This window comes from Enoplosus armatus, chromosome 4 (genome assembly GCF_043641665.1).
Source record: "Enoplosus armatus isolate fEnoArm2 chromosome 4, fEnoArm2.hap1, whole genome shotgun sequence".
Lineage (NCBI taxonomy): Eukaryota > Metazoa > Chordata > Actinopteri > Centrarchiformes > Enoplosidae > Enoplosus > Enoplosus armatus.
This window is the reverse complement of record NC_092183.1, coordinates 7,379,365-7,401,506: the sequence shown is the minus strand read 5'-3', so window position 1 is coordinate 7,401,506 and position 22,142 is coordinate 7,379,365. Positions and strand designations below refer to the sequence as shown.

At 39.7% G+C, this 22,142-nt stretch overlaps 1 protein-coding gene across 1 annotated transcript in view; it reads left to right on the top strand.

Annotated features, from left to right (window-relative positions):
* The first annotated feature begins 1,728 nt into the window (after window positions 1-1,728).
* The window catches only part of tmem8b (transmembrane protein 8B), a 32,977-nt gene continuing 12,563 nt past the window's right edge, over window positions 1,729-22,142 (top strand). The window contains exons 1-7 of the mRNA XM_070903797.1: window positions 1,729-1,813; window positions 6,548-6,737; window positions 7,255-7,462; window positions 10,892-11,025; window positions 11,777-12,045; window positions 14,291-14,673; window positions 21,861-21,957. Coding sequence (XP_070759898.1) covers window positions 1,729-1,813; window positions 6,548-6,737; window positions 7,255-7,462; window positions 10,892-11,025; window positions 11,777-12,045; window positions 14,291-14,673; window positions 21,861-21,957 — 1,366 coding nt within the window. The remainder of the gene's footprint in view (window positions 1,814-6,547; window positions 6,738-7,254; window positions 7,463-10,891; window positions 11,026-11,776; window positions 12,046-14,290; window positions 14,674-21,860; window positions 21,958-22,142) is intronic.

The following is a 22,142-nucleotide window of genomic DNA, read 5'->3' as shown; positions in this document are numbered from 1 at the left end:
AGTATGCCAGTTACCACCGTGTTACATAGTCACAGCAAAGAATATTTTCTCAGGTGGTATTGTTCTTCCACATCCTAGTCAAAGTGACAGGCACGTGCTACTCCACACATCTTACAAGTCATGATTGTTGATTTTTACTGCACTTGAGTGGGAATGGATAACTGGCTGAAATGGTATCGACTCGGATCTCCTCCAGTTAAGGCAAACTACAAAATAAAAACACTGAATAGGATTCTTGCAGTCTAAATGAAACAAACTCCAGGCAGATTGGATGAGTTAACTCTGAACTAATTTACCCGAAACACACAAGTGCGTTGGGTTTGTTTAAGGTCGGCGACAAATTGTCACAATGTGAAATTCAGCCTGCTAATCATTCTTAACCCCCTAGACATTTGTTCTTCCTTCAGTGCGAACAAATCAGTTTAATGATTCATCAATGTCAAATAAATTATACCCAACCTGATTCAGGAGCTCATCCACTCTCTGACAGATCTGCTCGGACAGTTATGACTCATCTTGAAGTCACCCCACATCCTAAAAATATTAGAATTTGGGTCAGTCTTAATGTCCAGTTCTTGGAATGAAATGATAAAATGAAATGATACAGACATTGGTGAAAATGTTGTAATGTTGTAAAATGTTAATTTAGGAGGAAAAGATATGCCTTGTTTTTCCAATTTGAATAAAACTGAATAAAAAAAATGCTATAATTGTGATACCCTTTTCTTTTCAGTTCAATGCAACTATGTCAATGTCATTGTTGGTCAATGGAACAGTTCACATGTTAACGTGTTATCTCTACATTGTGACATTATATATAGGGTCGGTTAGACTTTAAACTGTTAGAAAACAATAACAGAAATCCAAATATACCTATTTGCGATTTGGGAGTGGTGGTGCTGTGTAAATACTGTCAAATCAAATCAAAGGTGTAAAGCGTATAACCCCCCCCCCCCCATATTTTACAGCTGGAGTCTCTGAGATTTCAAACAGAAGTAACATCATTTTCTGTACCAGACTTCTGAAACATGCCATCAGTCCAAAATCATGTACAAGCGGTGGTATCATGGTGATTAAACGTAAGTATGTTTCTTGTGCTGTTAAAGAGGGCACAGAGGGGTTGACATAATGAAAATACCAAGAAAAAGATGAATGATTCCCAACTTGTTCATAGACAGGAATCTTTGTCGAAACACAAGTGTCTGTTTTGTTGCGAATGAAACACACTGCAATGCAGAAGAAGCTGCAAATTCAAGTAGAAAAATGGTCCCATTTCTCAATACACACCTGTATCTGAGTTCAGAGGGATCAGATCAGATCAGATCAGGTCAGATGCTCTATTCCCCCATCTTCTTCCCCTCCCCGCCCCAACTTTCCGTCCCGGGTCCTGGGAGAGGAGCCTCCGGGGGCAGCTGCAGCCTCCGTGCTCCTCACTCGGCCCTGTGTGTGTGGTGTGTGGTGGCCCGGACGCCGAAGTGACGAGCCTTGTGGTGCAATCTACGTCTGCACCGTCCCCGGACTGACAGGGCCGGAGGTCCAATGAAAATAAGTCGACATATTGAGGTTGTCAAATCAAAGCCAAAGGGGAGGCGCTGTCCCGTCGTCGTCTGAATTACGTCATGCACAAACAGCTGGTCGTTGGCAAAAATCTGAAAAAATGTAGACCAGCACAGCGACTGAGAACTGCACCCGGGCTGGAGCCCTCCACTAAATATTTTGCTCTTAACGATGTGGCAACTGGAGCGTGTGGGCTCAGGATGTAGCCCTCCGAGGCTCCTCTTGCTTGTTTACACCTATCTCTGCGCTCTTGGAGGTGAGTGCTTTCCGTTCACTGTGTGTTGCTTTGATTCACGAGGAGCTGTTCCTTTTGTCGGGGGTGCTGAAATCCTCCCAGAGAGCAGCGGCGGCGGCGGCGGCGGCAGCATCGACTCCCGTCTCTGGTTTGAATTCAGCCTCCTAAGCATCCACAGCTGCTGCTTTTAGTCTCGGCCACCAACAAAAACCGTTTTCATGAGCACAGACTGGCTTCAGTTGCGTGACGCATGGGGAAGGTTGTTGCTAATAATGGCACGCAACACATTGACAGATGCTCCTGTAGGTACGCTACGATACTGAGGGCTGAATGTGGCCACAAGAAGACACATCAGGCTGGACGCTCTCGTTGCTGTTGCCTTTGCGTGTTTGTATATTTGTTTGTTGTTGTTTGGCTTTGTTAAAGAAGGAAGGCAAAGGCAAGTTGAGGCATAATGCAAAACATATGACCAAATTCATCGGACAATAAGGCAATGTTTAAGTTAAGCCTTCTTATTTCCTGTTCTTTCCTTCCAGATTTGATTGGATAACGTGGCAATATTAAAGTCAAACCTTTAAAATCCCTTTCAGTTCGGCTGCTTTTATCTTAAAATGTGCCCAAAATGTACAACATACTTTTCTTTCTGTAGATTTATTACCTTCTTATATATAAAATATTATATAGGCAGACATGAGGATTGTTTTTCTCATGGTTTTTGGTGTTCATCCACCAAGACGTCTTTGCTGCTTCAAGACAGAGGCGTGAAACAAAAACCTCAGCCCTCAATTATGGGACAACAATGAATCCATACCTACAGCACACACTGTACTGGCTGTCTTAGGATGTTGCAGTCCCCTGACAGACTTGTTGCTGTTTTCATCAGTTTTGGTAAATCCTCGGACTTGGTTGAAGTCAATAAGATCAGTTTCCCCCTTTACCCTCTTTTTCCTGGATCACTGGGGCTATTTGTTTAGTACACACCAGTGAGGAGGATCAAAGTGATATTTGAGAATTTGGTCTTCTTCTGAGGAGAATTCAGAAATGAATGTTTTTCTTAGAAATAATTGGTGTTTATTAGAATAGTCTTTGTCTCGATGATGAGCTGGAAGACAGTTTGTCCTCTCAGGATAGATGAGAGGTTCAGTTTTGTATTGATCTTGTTAGTATTTCACATGTGACAGCTTTGGCGTTGACGTCTTTGAGGTTGGAAGTGGAGGACACAGTCATTTTCATGGTTGTGTTTGATTTTTGATGCATTTTGTTCCTGTTGTTGGCTGTGAGCAACAAGAAGCAGAGGACAGTGTGTTAGACCAGGAGTGGGAATTGTTGGGCAGTTTACACCAAATTCTGTCTTTTAATCATTGCTGTTACAGATGGTCTTTTTACATCTGTTTTTTTTTTTTACATTTTTAAAATCCTACAAGATCCTGCTAATAAAGGAGGGATTTTAACAAGCAGCCCTTACCTACGCTGTTCCAAAAAATAAAGTTGAAAGACTATCCAGCTAAGCATTCATGGATAAATCTCTAGTTGAGATGACAAAAAGCAGGATTATGTCTATATTAAGCCTCTAACAGAGTAAAACAGTGGTTGGGAGGTGCTCATTGAAGAGATTACTGAATTCAGAGCCTTGCTGTAAGAAAGCCTGTAAGCACTCTGCTGCCTTTATCTTCAAATAAAATGTCTTTATTTTGCTGGCAAACAAACAAGCATATTTAAATGTTTTGGCATATTTACACCTTCACATCTAGTGCAGTTACATTGTGGCTGCTGGATTGTCACTGTGCTGTTGACTTGTGCTGTTTTTTGGGTATGTTTCCTTTGCAGAGTCGTTTTTTTTCACAAAAAGGGGGTTTGAAAATAGATATGCAAGTTGATTCTATTCTAATTTTCTAATAATAGCTTTGCATGTGGGTTTCAGTCATGTATTTAATTCGTCACAACAACCTCAGATGCTGATACGTTTGAAATGTAGCCTGTCTTGTCAGTTGTACCTTATACATTATACAACACTAAGAATCATAATTAATGTGAATCATAATTGTTCTGGAAAACACAAGGTTGGGACAATTACCAATAAAATGTCAGAAAATTTCAGAATATTGACCTTTTATAACCCACTGACATAAATAAGTCAAAGTATTTTTGCACACATGTATACAGACGGGTGTGTAGGAGAATAAATGAGTACTTAAAATAACTGCACACTGTCAGCGCTTATGGTAGATTTATTACAGAGCTATGTTTTGGTACAATGACCGATTGTCAGGCATTTTGACATGCCATGTTTTTGAACCCTTAATATGAAGCTATGTCTACTTGCTAACCCAACAGGGTGCATGTCTTTGAGTTGTGAGCAGTTTAACCGTGTGGAAGAGCGATTTTCCCTCACTGAAATATATTTTTGTACACTGAAGAGGTAAAACGACAAAAAAGTCAGAAATATTAACACTCTTAGTTTCTACCACCAGTAATATTTTGGGGGTCCTGACCCTCAGGTTAGGAACCACTGATTGAGAGTGAGGGTGTGTGGAAGCTTATTTTTGATGTAATAAATGGTGACTTTCTTCTGAGGTTACAATTCCCTAGGAATATGGCGATGAGGAATTCATCCTGATTTAAAGACTTCTTTTGAATAGTGTAATTGCCATCTATAACCAGTCTTATATCTAGAGGTGCAAAATTGGTGACACTTTTCCTTTCAAACATCTGTCCGACCAACATGTAATCAGTCAGTTACAGTATGTCATTAACTTTTAGTGGTTGTAGCTGTGATCTGTAGCTAGAGGAAACCCTGTCTGTTTCTTTCTAATCAGACAAGCAGAACGTACGGTAGGCTTACTGCGCTCCAGCAGTGTTAGTGCCACACTCCTCCTATCGAGTTATAGCACTTCAGTCTGTGACATGTGACCAGTTTCTCCTCAGCCATAGGTATCCAAGGAAATGAAAGGCCAAAAAAGACCCTTAATGTAAAGAAGGCTTATATATAATGCATATAGCAGACAAGAGGAAGGCTGCGATGAGAGGCTGGGTGCTTTGTATGGGATTAGGATTTAGTTGACAGCAAAATTGCTTCATTCTTCCTAGTTTCTGCCTCCTTATTCTGCACCTTTAGTATTCAAGGTTGCTTTCTTAGGTAAGAGCCAGTGCGAGCTTTGAGGACTGGTAAAAGTGTGGGGGAGAGGAGCAGAGCAGAGCCTTTTTTTCTCATTTTCCTAACACACATTAGCACACACCGCACATTCAAAAAACCCTTTTTCTTTACGCATCCAGGCGTCGGAGTCTTGTCACTGTAGAGGGTCACTTGGTTTTCTTTACTCGTGTAATCATCAAGGCAAAAAGCAGAAGCAATAGCAAAATATGCAGCTGCAAATGACAGCATTACTGTCTCGCTAAAACTCTTAAATGAATTGGGCTCACGCTGTTTTAGAGGCACAGGCCTTTCATTGCATCCCCAACACAGTATTGTGAAATTTGACTTTTTGTACAAATTGCTGGTGAGATAAATTATCCCCCAAAAACAGTGAAAGACATCATCGCAGGTATTCCAAGTACAGGTGGTAGAAATAGTTGCTATGCACAAACACAAAGGGAATGTGGTACAAATGGAAAACACTCTCCTCTAGTGAAACATTAAGGTGCCTCCACATTGTTCCCATGAAATACCGCTGCCTGCTTTCTTGTCTACTCATGTTTATGTTCATGATAACACTCATCTAACAGATGCAATATGTTTTAGTATAGCAATTAACTGACTCACACACAATTTCCCCCAGATTCTTCCCACCCACTGGGTGTGCTCGATGCCAGCCAGGCTCATGTGGGTAATATGGGAGATTACACCTGTCACTTGTTCTGCTGCTTTTATATGCAGAGCCTTCGCTGGATGTAATCCAAGGATTTGACATTATGCAGGACGCGAGTGAGCCTGCATACATACGTCTCCCTCAGCTGTTTTAAAAGGAGTTAAAGTCTGTGATCACATATTTAGATGATCTAGCTCTCAGTTTGCCGAGTTCAAGGAGAAGCTTGTCATTATGGACTTAAGACAGAGAGACTGCTGTTGCCTCTGTTGTGTTTACAAGAATGATAGCGCTGACAAATTGGAAAATGTTTGTTCTTGGGATTCAGTCTTTAAAGAAGTCTTAATCATAACTAATTGTTAGCCACGCTGGCAGCATGGCTAGGGAAGGCAATGTTCTTTGTTGTCTTTTGACAAATATCGGATTGGTTGCTACTTATCCTGTGAAATATCTCTACATGTACTAGATGGATTGGCACAAAAACTGGTACAGACACTCGTGGTTCCCAGAGGATGAATCCTAATTACTTTGACGATCCCCTGGCTTTGTGGTCTAGTGCCATTATCAGGTCAAAATCAAAATTTTGGTACATTTGGTATAAGACTAAAAACCTGCCAAATGAATTCCCATCAACCACAGCTGTACTTTGTGCGTAGTGCAAATCAACAAATGTTTGCATGCTAACACACCAAACTAAGATGGTAAACACGATAAACATTGTGTCTACGTAACAATAGCATGTTAGCATTGTCATTGTAAATACTTCAGCATGCTAACTTGCTAAGCTAAGATAGTAAGCACTGCAAACACCATACCGGCTAAATATTATACCATTAACACCAGCATGTCATGTTGATCTAAATGTAGGTACCATTTTCTGATGAGGATGTGTTCCTTCTATTTATCCTCACAAATATTCAGGGACACGTTCCTTTGGTTCTATTCCCTACAGATTGCCTTTTTGTGACTGAATACTTCACCCGCACGCCTCGTAAGCTGAATGCTTTCAACTCCTTCGCCAGTGTGGAACTGTTCCACTTCAATGTGCCTGACGACACCATGATGGCCGTATGGAACCTCATCACCTTCAAGGAGCAAGGGGGCACGTTTGGAGACAGCTGCCCAAACCGCAATGTGACTGTGTAAGACAATGAGTTTGTCACAACATCTTTGTCTTTTTCTGAAGTTGCTTGTGTTTGGCTTAAAGCCTTTCTTTTGTTGAAGCTAAAGTCCTTCAGTAGGGTATGATAATAAGCATCTTATACACTTTGCCTTTGGGAATAAGGTTATAGCAGCTGGTTAACCCTGAGCAGTGTCCGATATGGAGGAGCTGCTGTTAAAGCATTAGCTTTTTTGCCTGCCAATTTTTTATCATATAGCCGTGTTTGTCATGAGAGCTGGTATCTCAGGTGACTCTTCTGTGTCCCTGTGATGTTATGATTGATGTGGACATGGTTATCACATTCAAATATGTGGGGCTGGATATGATTATTAATGTTTTGGCTTTGAATTTTTCCCATTTTAAATAGAAGATGCCATCTGTGCTCAGGCTGTCAGCTGTTCCTATGGATGAATTTTATACTTGGCAGATGCAGATCTCTGCTGTTTATGAAAATGTTAGGCCTAAAAGGGATTGAATTTCGGCTTTGTGATTAATAGGTACTTCAGGTCAGGGGCTCCTCCAGTAATCAACCCCCTGTTCACCCGCTTCCCTCGGGATACAGTCGTCCCAGGATCCTTTTCTGTGACTCTTACCTGGACTCTTCCAAACCGTACAACAGGAGCATTCAACGTGACCAGCCCTCTCCCTGGTGACTGGTTCCTAGCCGCACATTTACCCAAGGATGAAGGCAAGATCTCAGTCAAGGTGAGCCTGAACATTTATCACAGATAAAAATCATAACAAGAGTTTGAATCTGTGAGTTGTAATTTTGGCATTGTAGTTGGTGCTAACATTGGTTAGGCCTCTGTAGATGGAGCAATTTTGTTTATCTGTCATATTTGCTTTTACTGCTTAAGTTAACCACCAGATTCATCCTTCAACAAGACTAAGAGTTTACAGCTAGCACCTCTGCGAGGCTATACACAGGCAAAGTAATGCTAAATGCTAATGTCAGCATGCTAACATGCTCGAAATGTCAATTCTAACATGCAAATGTTTAGCAGGTATAATGTTTACCATCTTAGTTTAGGGTGTTAGCATGCTAATACACTGCCAATTAATGCCAAACACAAGCTGAGGCTGATCAGGGGGAATGGGAATGTTTTTAGCTTTGCAGGTATTTAGTCTTGTAGGATTGGTGCTAGATGAAAAGTTAAGGGATCACCAAATCTATTACATGAACGTCTGAACCAAATTTCATGGCAATCCACCCAATAGTTGTCAAGACATTTCACTTAAAACCACAAATGTCAACCTCATGAGTTTGTCAGTGGATCACCAAAGTCAGTAGGATTGTCATGACAATAGCTGTTGAGACAGTTCACTAATTACCAATAATGTCAACCTCATGGTGGCGCTAGAGGATGACATGAATGTCATGACAATCTATACAACAGTTGTTGAGATATGTAATTCTGGACCAAAGTGATGGACCGACTGACCAACAGACCAACATCACCTGTTTACTGTAGAGCAGCAAATGAGAAGCTTGATTAACTGTTTTGTTATACATCACTCACTAATGGAGACTGGCAAAATTGAATCTTACAAATGTGAAAGTGTTATGTAATATAACTTAAATAAAATCCACATCTAAAAAATGTTCTTCATGGTTATTAAACTCCCTTTCATGAAAGGAAAAAATAAAATAAAAATGATGTAAGTATTCATTGCGATTAGTATTCCAGCTGGTGCTGCAGAGCTTAAAGAGGCAGAACAGTGTCAGAGTTTTTCTTCATCTCATCATGTTCTCCTATTTGGCCACATAAACACCTGCTGATTTCCATTTCAGGCAATTTATTTGTCACTGGCATGGCGTTCAGTTGTGCTTCCTTTGTGGTTTCCACTGGCTGGCAAAGGTGTACCTGGAATACACAACAATCAAAAATATCATCAAAAGTTGCTATCAGCATTGCATGTACAAGAGAATTGGTATGCTTTAGGGGCACTGGGAATGGAAGCCGCTGTGGCGAAAATGTGACGAGCCTCCAATGACGCACTGTATAGATGGAAATAACCTTTGGAAATACCTTTTCCAGATTCTGCTTTCTGAAGCAATTTTCAAGCAACCAAGATGTGGTGCTTTCTGTTCAGAAAGGAAACACGTAGAAGCATTGCAAGCAGTGCAAGCAGAACAGGAGGGATGCACTCTGCATTTATATCAATCTCAGTCAAATACTGAACTTAACACAAAGGACATAAAGATTTAGCAACCACAAAACAAAGAAGCCGTTATAAACTGTATTTTCTGTCAAACACGTCATCTCCATATGTTCTTTGACTTGCTGAAATGTCCCTTATTGCAATCAGGATACACTACGTGTTTCTCTTTACACAGCAAGACCAGGTGTCTTGATAAGCATGTGTCCTGATTTGAAGTCATCACACATAATACAAAGGTCAGTGTTAATGAGGAAATTGATGGGAAGTGATAAGTGTGGTAAATTATATGAAATGTTTGCCCATCCATCCAGCGATTCTTGTGCTTCTTGATCTGTGTTGGTGCGATTTCCTCCATGTGTAGGGCAACCAATTTATCTTGTATCTGGGTAGTGGTGACGCTAGTTAGTTTTAGGCTGGAGTAATGTAGTAGTAAAAGCAAGGGCAACGGGAATTCAGTGAAAAACTCTTAATATAATCAATCACAATTCTAGAGGGGTGCCTTTTCTCTCACCTACCCATTAAAAAGATCTTACTGTCTTATGATGATCATTATAACCGGGGTTTGACATAGTGGTTTTGCCAGTGTATATTAGCCTTTTATTAAATGCTGGATATTGGCCAGTCAGCATTGTCCACTGTCAGTACAATGGAGTGCGGGCCCAGACTGCAAATCCATAAAAACAGTCTGTAAAAGCTGCAATTAAATATCACTTCACAAATTATTTACTAACTCAAATGTTCGAATGTGTGTTTGTGTTGTTATTTGGCACAATTCTTCATCTAAAGACCAAACACACTAAGTTATCTTTGGTTATAAAGTACATCACAATCTAACATGTTTTTCCTACAATAAATCATTCCTATGTGAGCCTTAAAATTACATTCTGTTTCATTAATGTGTGTAAATGGAATATTCTAAATATAAGAAGCTCTCTCAATATAATGCAATTCAATACAACAACAACAACAACAACAACAATAACTACAGACTCAAAAATAGACCATAGAGTTGAATAAAGCTGAACATAAGCTGTCAAAGGTTGCATTTATTGCAGCACTATTGCGATGGATTGCATTAGATTGTTCAGGTGTACCTTATAAACTGGAAACAGTGTATACCCCAGAGTTTTCCCTAAAATTGCATTTTCTCAGTGGGTCATCCTGATGAAAGAGCTAAAATAATGAAATTAGTCAGGGTTTCAGTGGGGAGTTTTAGAGCTCTATGGCCTAAATTGATTTTTAGAGACTTTAACATCCTGCCAAGACTGAAATTCTGGGGAAAATAAATGAATGCCTGTATCTTTTTTGGCAATGAAATGGTCAAATTTAAAGCTATTGAACACCATCAAAACCTGTCTGCTCTTATAGTGTAAAAACATTGGCCTTGGCATACCCATATTGGTTGAGCCTTAATTAAAACACAACTTGCTCAACAAGACACACATGCAGGTCCAACTGACAGGCTGTAATAAATCAAAGGGTCACCTCGGCGGCTCCCGGACTAATGCCACATGCCACAGTAATTGTGGCTCGAGCAGGAGGGGTTAGCGACTGGTTGACAGAAACGAAGGACCTCATTTGGCATTCACACCTGTCCTTTTGAATCAGGTGCAAAAGGCCCCCGTTCCTTTCTAAAACAAATTTTACAGCAGATCATGTGTAGAAACGATGCACGGCCTCCTGGCTCCAAGTCATTCTGTCTGCTCGGCTCATCTAACAGAGTAATGCGCATCAAGCTTTAATGGTTCAGAACAACGTGAGTGAAATCGTGGGTGCATGTTACGCTGTGTGGCAGGCAGAGGGAGGACAGAGTGATATTAATCCAGGAAGGCGACAGGCTTTATGCGCACAATCCATTAGGAATTTCCAGCCAGTTTGAATGATATCTAATCTCCTCCTTACCAGCTTTTAAGAAATATTGGTGAGTTAACCACTAAAATGTCATCTGAACCACTGCTGTTATCTTTGCAGGGTCTGTCTGAAGAATGCCAGTATCTGTTCCAACCTCAGCTCATTGTCCAGAGGCTAATCGGGATTTCAGTGCTTTATCCTGGATACTTCATCGACCAGATGATCCCCGTTCATAACAGATCGGCACTTTATAAGTAAGTCTTCCAACTGAGCTTCCAAAAGCCAAAAGTCAGGATGAGTTGGTCTCATCCGTCTCTTATGATTTTCCTGGAGTCTTCTCTATGAGCTCATTTTGCATTTTCACTTAAAAAAAAGATGCAATTTCCAAGTGTGTGCTTATAGTCTGAGCACCTTTATTAGCTTCCCCTTCTCCAAAAGTCACCTCAATCATGTGAGCAGAGCAATATTCATTGTTTTTCAAGGTTTATGTTCATTTTTTCATGATCTATTGAAGGTGCCTAAAGGAAGCAGAGTCAATTTTATGTGAGTTCTGCATAAAAAAAATGTGAAGGGTATCGAAATGTTTATTATTTAAATATGTTTGTATTTACAGTATCTAAAGTATGTTGTTGGGTGTGTTTTTAGTCTTCATTGTGTGTATGTATGAAAATTGTATACTTTTTTTAATTTAAAGCACCAGTCTATAGCGAGTACCAGTATCGTTATCAAAGAACAGGCAAAATTTCATTCAAATGAATCTGACATTACTTTAGTTATGAAGTTACTGCAAAGTTGTCACCTTACCATGAAGTAATTTGTCTATATATAAAAAACTATAACAGCAAAGGCATGTAGTTCTCTTCTAGGAGTAATTCTTTTATTATTTTATATATGGTACTCTTCTACATTTTGCTGTATGTTATGGCATATAGCCTAGGTTGATAGTATTACTGCCTAAAACATGTTTCTGTGTGTGTGTGTGTTTTTGTCTGTGCGCTTGTGCAGAGTGTTCATCCCCAATTATATATCAAAGGTGAAGGTTCAGCTGGTGAACTGCAGCACCAAGAACAAGAGTAGTGACAGTTGTCCCGTGGTGCTGAAGATAAGAGCGCGGGCGCCACCGGTACATAACTCAAGTGCCCTCGACTGCAGGGAGTGGAACCCTTGTGAATTAGACACCCTCGTTCCTGCCTGGGAACAATGGTACTACATCTTGGTGGAGAGATATCTCAGTAACTGCAACGTCTACTTCCGCATTGGGGTGCAGGTCACAGGTGAGTTTGTTTTACAGTCAAAAGGTGATTGATGAGTCTTTTTTTTTTTATGCTTATGAATTTTATTTCTGGCTCGTTGCGAATTTCAGTTGCCTCAGAGCTCAATTTACTTTTCAAGGCTCACTTTACAACAAGTAAAGTAAGTATTATTTATATTAGAAAAACAAACAATAAACACATTAGAAAACCCTTTTCTTTTACCTCCACCAGGGTACTGGCACCCTAATATATAGAGTTATTATATTTTATTAAAGTCAAGCATGATATTTACACTAGTATTCTTGTCTTAATATTTTATTCGGAAGTCCAATCAGTGTTTTTCATACTGCGATGTGCAGGCGGTTTTGTAAATGAGAATATTTGACCAATTTTGCTAATTAAACAAAATTATTTAATGATTAATGACCAGAGGTAATGTGTTGGGTTTCTCTTTTCTCTCATCATTTTCACATAAATTGTGGTGATGTTTATCGCCACAGTCCGTCAGCTGTTTGTTTCCAGTGTTGTACAGAATTTTTCTTCCTGCTGCTTTTGATGTGTAATTTAAGACGATACCGGGATGGTTTCTATAAACCTGAGAACTCATATATGAGGCCAAACAAAAGCTCATAGTAGATCTCTGCAGCATATCATATCCAATATCCAAAATTATACAGTCAAAGCTAAAAGAACTGTGGCTTTCAATTTGCGCAAGCGCTCTTTAAAAATAACCGATTGTTAGGTGTAATTTTGTGCTCGTATCAAAGCAAACATCTCCAAATGTTTCTTTCAAAGTGTGTCCAAGATACACTCATTCTTCTCACAGCTACGTGGGGCAGAAATGTTATTTTGGACATGTATTTTGATGGGAAAAGCGAGGCCAGTCACAGTCGGACCATTATGAGGCTTGTTGAAGAAAAGACCGGAGCCCAAACGGAGGCGATTCATATAGGATTGCTAAGAGGCCAGTGATACCACGCTTAAGTGCTACATGCTGTTTTGGTGTTGTGGAGAGCTGAGATATTCTTTATGCTCACTCCACAGGGATGGCTCACAAATCTGTGGAATATCTACTCCCATGTAGCGATCCCCTCCCTCTGTTGGACACCATACAGTGCACTTTGTCACCATGGCAACACAGACACTAATTATTCACACTCTGTTTCTCCCCCCGCCTGCCAAGCAGATCTTATTTGACCTTTTGTGGATTTAAATTGAAGAACACCTCAGGTTCAGGGACCATCTGGAGTCCTCACCTTCTCACGCTTTCTCGCTGTTATTGGTTATTGTTTTATGAGCTGTCTCAGAAATATGTGCCCTTATTTGAATTCTGTCCAATTTACAGGTATCACGGTCGCTGTTTAGACAGGAAGTGGTGAAACTAGGTTGCACTTTATTATTTATTATAGTTGTTTATACAGTTTTTTCACTGCAGGTGTCTTGCCCTCAATGGAGGATTGGGCATTGAAGATTTAGAATTGAAGAATTTATGCATTATGCTGTATGTTAAAGCAAAATGAAGCCAATTCTTTTGATAATATATGTTATGAAATTGCATGTTTACACAGCCCTTCCCACCCACGCATATACATACATAAACGTGTTATATATTTGGGTCTTTACTGATTTTACACAGATTTTTCTTGTTTCTACCCAAGTTACATTTGCCTCAAACCAGCAGTATTTGGTATTTCAGTATTTTTAGGAGTGCTTCAGCTGCCTGAGCAGACATCAAAATACTTCAAACCCTTTCAGAGACAACACTATGCAAACGAGGCTGAGCTAGAAAAGCCTTTGAAATCCTTTCCCCTTGGGGATTGGCGATATTTGATGGTACTTTGCCAGTTGCCATCAATGACCGTTTTGCAGTGAGTTGCTTTGTGTTGAGTGAAAGCATACTGTTTGCAATTACTGTGAATCTTTGTCTCATTAAAAAGCAGTGTACAGCGCAGAACCTTGCTGTTTACATTATGGAAGCCAGCCGAAGGGGATCATTTCAAACATTTGCAAAAGACTTGGTTGCTTAGCATGCATAATAACACAAGTAAAAGAACTGACTTGGTTATTGCCTGTTTGTTTGAGATTTGCCAGGGATTGGTTGTTTGATGTTATGATAGGGATTATTGTTACATTACACAAGATGCAAGGTGCATTTTTAAAAACCTTCTGCAACAAGCCAGTGAAACTCCACCAGAATGTTCAGCTCATACAGGAATCAGTTTGATTGATTTCCTATGAGAATTTGATTTCTTCATCCTCCGACTAGATTGCTCCAAGTCCAATCTGTCAAAGGACCAAGCACAGCCCAGCTCCTCCATGAACATGCCCCAGTCTTTTGGAACAGCGATGGGTTTCTCCCTGTCTGAGACGTTGTCAATGGCGGCCCTGCCCAGCCCGTCGCAGAACGCCAGTTACCTGCACACCTCGGAGGACAGCATCATTTACCTCACCCCCACCGCCGCCACTAACAAGTGCTGGCCCATCCGTCCGACTCTGCGCAATGAGCTGGACACCTTCTCTGTGCACTTCTACGTCTTCTTTGGTCCGAATATATCCATTCCACCGGACAGAGCCGCCGTGTTCGCCATCAACCTGATGCCTGTTTTAGACAGCGGAGGAGTCCTCAACATGGAGCTCAAACTCAACATGGTGAGTTTTCTCTAGTGACACTGTTCCTGCTTGTTTTAAAGGCATAAGACAATTTGCTCTTGCTCATATTGGTGTTTTTAGAAAGGTATAAACACTACTGTTACTGGTTCTGTTAATATTCTGTTTACTTATACAAGAAAAACGAGATTATATTTTCATTTATGATCAGTTGACTGAATGTGATTTGCTTGTTTTCATCATCAACACACTTCAATTAAAATGTAAATTTAGCTTCAGTTATACATCCAAAAAAAGATTGAGCGTTTTATTAAATATCACAATAATGCTTGATATATTGTATAACTACTGTACTCCTGGTATATCAGTCAAAATGTTTAAGGATTATTACAGGAGACATTTTGGTTCAAGATGCTGAACAGGGCTCTGCTGCCACCCTCACCCTTTATCTGCTTTATCAAATTGTCTGGCTGAGTGTTGCTTGCTAAATATGGATGCTCGTATGGTCATACTTTGCTGTGAGAGCTGAAAAAGTTCACAGCGACACAGGCGCCAGTGTTTGGGCTTGTGACATATGTCTCTAATTGAGAGCGAACAAAATGCATAACTCAGCCAAGCAGGATTTGATATATCTTTGTTAAGCTGTCCTTCAGATATTAATGGCATTAGGAATGCACCTGCAGTGGCTCTGGAGGTCCACAGGGAGCCAGAAACTGGAGAGCTACAGGCTGGCAGATGGACTTTGAAACATTTTACTCCTAATAGAAAGCAAGCCAGTCAGTGTTGAAACAACTAGAGGATGAAGCATAGAACTCTAACAAATATCTTTGACTGTTCAGTTCAAAGGAGTAACCTGACATTTTGGGAAATATGCTTTTTTCACTGTCTTCTTGGAAGTGATATCAGTTTCATCTCTCAGCAGTCAGAGAAGATATTGGTCAAAGATATTTTTAGCCTACAAAAAAAGGAGGAAAAATACGCCCTTCTAACAACTCAAAAATTAACAAAACAATCTCACCACATTCAGTAGCTTTTCTCGAGCTTTCGCTCAAATCACGGCATCTTCCTCAGCAGATAGAATTGTTGTCATGTAACATAAAAATATCTTAAGGTTACTATCTATGCTGATTTGAATAGTAGTTGAATTACTACAGGGCGTCCAATTAGAACTGGCACAGTCACTGTTTCTTGGTTGCTTCTTTATTGTTATCTATTGAAGATGTGTGAGGATAGCGGGTTGTTCTGAAACAAATATGAAGGGAATATACAGTATATGAAACAACAGCAAATAATAGTGGGCCATTACACGTTATGGAAGAAATTATATCCCTTTGTTCCTAAATTACTTTCAGCTGAAGTGATGAAAATATCCTATATCAAGGAATAGTTCAACCACAACTGCCATAACATAGATTATATAACAAAGCAAATTGTCTATCATTGCTACAATGCATAGCATGAACAGAAATTGTAGTGTGTCACACTGATGATAATAACCAGCCCTGACGGCAAATTTAACAAAGTGGGATGTGTTGTATTTTCCCGCTACAGTGTGGTATTTCATTCACATACATGCACTTACATGCACATCAAGCCTTAACTGATTACCTGCACAGTCAATCAGTTCTGTGCCGCACCAATCACAGAAACATGACGGTGGTTTAGTGCAGTCATGGTAATTAACAGCAAAAAAACTGTACCCATTTCCATAAATTCACTTACACATTGTATAAAATACCAAAATTGGTGGCTGGGAAAGTGTCCACACTTGTTATGGACACAAGTGTGGACACACACTTCCACTTCCCCTGCAGTGTTCAATACATAATCTAACTGCTCTAAACTCAAATCAGTATGCAACGTAAATAGAACTGAAAGGTTTAGTCAATGAATTGATTCCGTGATTGACAGAAAATAACTCATGTTTTAATCATTTCCTGTTTTTCTTCATTTTCTATGATAAACCGACAAAATAACACATTTGAATATAATGTCAACTTGGGCTCTATGAACCTATGATGTGTATTTGTTTTTCTTTTAACCATTTTCTGAGATTTTATAGATACAATCATTAATCAATATATCAAGTAAATAGTGCCAGATGGAGTGATGAGGAAAATAATCGTTTGTTGCAGCCCAATGTGTAAAAAAAGATATGTTTGGATCTGTTGCCATGCAGCCTGTGTGCTGTCTCTCCCTGCTTTCAGATAAGCTAGGCTAAACACATCTTTCATCTCCACTGAACGCACAGAGATGAAATTGATAATCGATCTTCTCATCTAACCCCTGGCAAGAAAGCAAACAGCCTTATTTCCCAAAATGTCAGAGAAAAACACAAATAGTCGACTTATAAGGAAATGAAAATAATTGACTGTAATTAATTTGGTGGTTTAATGATAGATTGCTCGGCTGATGTGGCAACACGGTGGGTTACCATCTACTGTCACCTCGCAGAAAGATCGTCCTGGGTTTAAACGGCAACCCTGGTTTTCATGTTGTCCTCATGTTTATGTGTGCTTCATCCTACAGTCCAGTAGGGAGAACCTCTGTTTGTACATCTGTTAGCCCGGCTGTAGCGATATGTTATGGGTGTTCTCCTGCCCCGTGCATGCTGGGATATAGCCTGACACCTCCCACCCAGTTTAGGCATAAATGTGTATAGCTGGTTGATTTTAAATCAGTGAAACCTGGTTGCTGTGATTGTTGTACGAGCCGCGAGATGTATTCTACAGAGAGACTGTCATACTATATTATTCTATGGACAGATTCCTCCCCCCTCTGCGGTGATCTGTCACTTGCTTGTCACGGCCGCAGAATCCAGTCAGCCGCTGCCAGTGGGGGACTCTGGCAGATTTGCAGGGCTTTAGGAGACAATAGCTGGAGCTGCTTGTCTGCCTTGCATCACTCTCTGTGAAAGAGTGTGAAAGGAATGCATATGGCTTTCATTTCCACAGATACCTGAACTGGCAGTGGATCGGTTTAATCGCTTTAGATCCGTTTTTCCAAGTTTTCTGTAGGTAGGGCTTATGCAGAGAAAGAATTTGTAATTTGCACTTTAATGAACGCTAGTCCATGTATGCCTTGTTAGCTTTTGTATGTTAGAGTTGTTTTTTCACAGTAATACACTATCCTCTGGGTATTGGGGCCCAAAAGTGACATGGGGAATAAAATAATAAATCAATAGATAAATTAGCATGATGCATTAAAAATGAATTAAAAATAAATGTTGCCAAAAAATAATAAATACATGGGCAATGGCAATAATTAAATATACATATATATCTACGTCTACATTTATTATCAGCCAATGAGAGCCAGGAGAGACCATGACATAGTTGTGTGACACTATCTCTCATCGTCACCCATATATATGGAAATGTGGCATTAAATGTGGAAATAAAACAATGTGGAAATACATATATAAACAAATATATTTAAAGAATGTAGAAATAAATACATTCAGGCAAATTAATGGTTTATTTATTCACCATGCTCATTATTTATTATTTTCTTTATTTATCTGCCGTGTCACTTTCAGGCCCCCATATATGATAACTTGTTTGTTAAATTGATGTAATAGTGGATTGTTTTTGCTGTTGCTAGGCAGCTTTGGTATGTTCCGAGGGTGAGATATTTGCGAAACTTTTGTTTTTATTACAATGTCCAATATGAGTCAAAACATGAGATGGTTTACTGAGCAAAAGTAAAACTCATAATGGAGTTTATTTTAATTAGTTTGGGCACTGCAGCATATAGAAAACATGCCAGCTTCATCCATGTTCTTGCATCAGTTGGCATTGTGTCCAGCCGGGCACATGTCATCAGCATAACTCCTGGGAAATTTAGCAAAGCAAAAGCCACATGAGGACACAACAGAGATGAAGTGGCATTCACCAAAAGCCTGTAGATTTTTTATGATCAGAGTTGTCTGTCCTGCTGTAGTAATGCTTTTGAAGAGATGTTTATTCAGAAGTTTTCTACAGTAGTTTGCTGCAGTCAGTAACCTTGAGCATTGCTTTGTTGGAAGATAGCACTCCTGATTGAATTATGCCTCTGCCACTCACGTTCCACAATCATAACTAACAGCTGCATAATGGATCAGGCATATAAATCACAATATTAAACGTGAGTAATGTAGCAATGTTCACAACAATGTTACAAAGTGCTCTACAAGTAAACAGTAATAAATAAAACTCCAAACAAAATTAACATTGAAATTCCAGACATAATTTTAAAATGGGCCACACACACACAAAAAAAACAGGCAAGCGCAAAAGAAGAATTTATGATGAATTAACAACAATGCCCTGACAACAGAAAGGTATTTTCAGTAGTGCCTGAAATCCTTTTCAGTGATGGAGCCTGGAGAGTGAGAGTGGAGTCGAAAACAAAGGAGTATCCTGGTTTCTACAGCGCATGAATGGTTCAGACAATAGATTTGAGAAGGATCAAACACGTCACAAAATAATCACCTGCATCTTGAGAGATTGCTTCCTTAATTTAATGTTTCCTGTTGAAACAAGGTGGTGGGCATGTAACATGTGCCAGGACCATTTAAAACTGTTGACCAATAAGATATTAAGGATTCTAATCTGAAGGTTAAAGGTGTCAGTACAACATAAATAACCCGAACTATATCATTCAAGGGATATGATAAGTATGGGGAAATAAACTCTTTAACATAGTTTGCCTTTGTTGGTTTGTCGTAAGCCAGTTCACAGACAACATAAAAGTGGCGGTAGCCTGGCTTCATCTAAGCCACCTCAAGTTGGGTCTGGGAGGTGATTTTGTTATATCATTTAGGATGACATCCTAATGAACCACGTCATTAAACAGCACAAAGCCTCACGTTTCCATTTGTGTAAGCTATTTAAAGATCCAAATGCAAACAAAACAGCAATAAAATAATGTGAGTTAAAAATGGGGGACCGGGTGAGAATACATAGTGAATATAGTAAATGTTTGTTTATCATTTTTGTGTGTCCATGAATTTGGGTCGGTACTGTATCACTAAAGAGTTATCCAAAGAGTTACCTTACAGAAGAGACCAGGATTATGATTACAATCAAAAAGGTTCAAGGCCATAAGAATTTTGTTTTAGGTATATCATTTTCTGGAGAAAATGTTTTTCCTTGTTTTTTTATTTTTTTGTTCAGTTTTCAAATAGTTGTCAGATGGGCCAATTACACTGTGCAAAAAACAGTCCTAAAATGGGTGTTGAGTCATATAAGACCTCTGTGGAGCTTTATCTGGGCCAGGAGGAGGGGCAACATTATTTCTTCCTGTCTCATCACACTCTGTCTTCTCAGTCATATAGGCTTAATAAAGCAGTCTTTAAAAACGTCCATAAAAATACTGTTGTTGTGACTTTCTGGGCTTGATCATTTGCATGGACAGATTATGGGACAATAATCACACACAGACGTGTATAAGGCCCCTCCTTTAGCAACATTAGCAGCCCTAATTCTTCGGTAACCAGAAGTGCTGCTATTGGTTGAAAATGGCAACTGAATTTCAGCTTACTGTGCGGTGTATGCACTATGTAGCAAGGATAACAGTGTACAGCCATGTTAGTGGCTCTGAGCTAAATGCTAACACCAGCACGCTAACATGCTTATAATGATAATGCTAGCATGATGATAGGTACAGGTATAATGTTTACCATGTTCACTGTGTTGATTTAGCATGTTAGCATGCAAACATTTGCTAATTAGAACTAAACACAGTAGTATAGAGTACAACTGAGGCTGATGGGAATGTCATTAGTTTTGCTGGTATTTGGTCATAAACCAAAAGTACAATATTGGACAAAATTCAATTTTGACCAGATGATGGTGCTAGAGATCAAAGTTATTGCAATTCATCATTTGGAGACCACGATTGTGTGCACCAAATTTCACAGCAATCCATCCAGTGGCTGTCGAGATATTTCAATAAAGAACTAAAATGTAAATTTTATCGTGGTGGCGCTCGAGGAAAAGTCACAGGATCACCAAAGTCATTAGAATTTGTCCTCTAGGGACTTTGAATATCTGTTGTAAATTTCATGCTGGACCCACGGACTGGCTGACTTGTCTACTTCTGACTGAGCTCTTTGACTTACCAGCCAGAAATGTTGATAACAGTCACTTCATATAAAGAGTCTGGCTTTGGGGGCCTCCTAACCACTTTGCGGCCCCTGGGTCTGTGTCTGGTGTACCCGCCTGGTAACCCATCCATGAGTGTTTCTCACTCAATCCTTCATCTTCACACTGTAGGGCAGAGTTGGGACGAAAGGGGGATGGAGGGGGGGGGGGCTATCTTGAAATGCCAGTGGGTGTGATTTAGTCTTACTATCAAGAGAGTACAGGCCAGATGGTGTGTTTAGGAAGCCTGAAATTTCAGCACCTGGCAAAGTGTTTGTTGAGTCATTGCATTAATCAACAACTTTGCCAAGTCCCTGCATATACATTATGCTCATTTTGTGCTGGGGGGGTTGATAGAAATCTTATTTATTCAAGAAATAATTGCCTAAAGTTATCCCCACCACCAAGTGCATTTCTCTCTGGACTCAAAGCAAATGCATGTAATGTGCTGCATCTTGTTCTGTAAAGTTTTTGTATGAAAAAATGATGTTTACTGTTATTGACAGGCAGCTTCAGGTTTGGTAACTTAGTCGGACACTTTTTGAAATAGTTGTGAAACATTTCAACGCTCTGCTGCACCTCGTCTTCATGCCCAATAACAGAGACACTCCGAATAAATTAGAAGGAATTTTGAAACTCAAGAAGTGTCAAATTTGATGCCTGAGTGCACACTGATGCTTTATGAACACATGCAGTAATTTCTTGCTGATATTTGTACTCCTGTTGTTCTTTTACTGATAACACCAAATTGGACTGTAGTGATCTTCTTTCACCTCCCTGCAGAGTGAGCCAATTTGTATAAGCATAAGCAGTTCCCAACGCTTGAATAATTCTCCAGGATTTTTTCTTTTTTAATGCATGAGCGTGTTAATGTATAATTGATGCTTTAAGGAGATAAACTGCCAACATCTTCATTTAGGTGCCTCAGGCAGACAGAGGGAGAGCAGTTTCACTTGATTTGTTAGTTTTAAAGTTTACTATCTCACGGCTGAGGGGAAATGAGACCTGAGGTAATCATGAACAGTGTTAGCTCACCGGCATGATGGCAGCAGATGGTTGATGGTTGGATGGATGAATGACGTTTGCTTGTGTTTCCTCCTGCAGACTACGCTGAAAGGAGCTAATGTCACAGTGTTTGGCTGCCTGAACCACGGGATGCCTCTTTTCTTGCGGGAAAACTCATCACTGAAATGTGAATCAGGTACGTCAAAGTTAACTTTGACAAAATAGAAACATGTTTTGTAACCCCCAAATGAATGAACTATTATTGTTCCATAAGAATATTACAAGCAATTAATGCTTTTTCTGTACTTCACCTTTGAACAACAAAAACACTTCGAAGCTCTTCTAACTCCCAACACTATTCATACACAATTTATACCAACC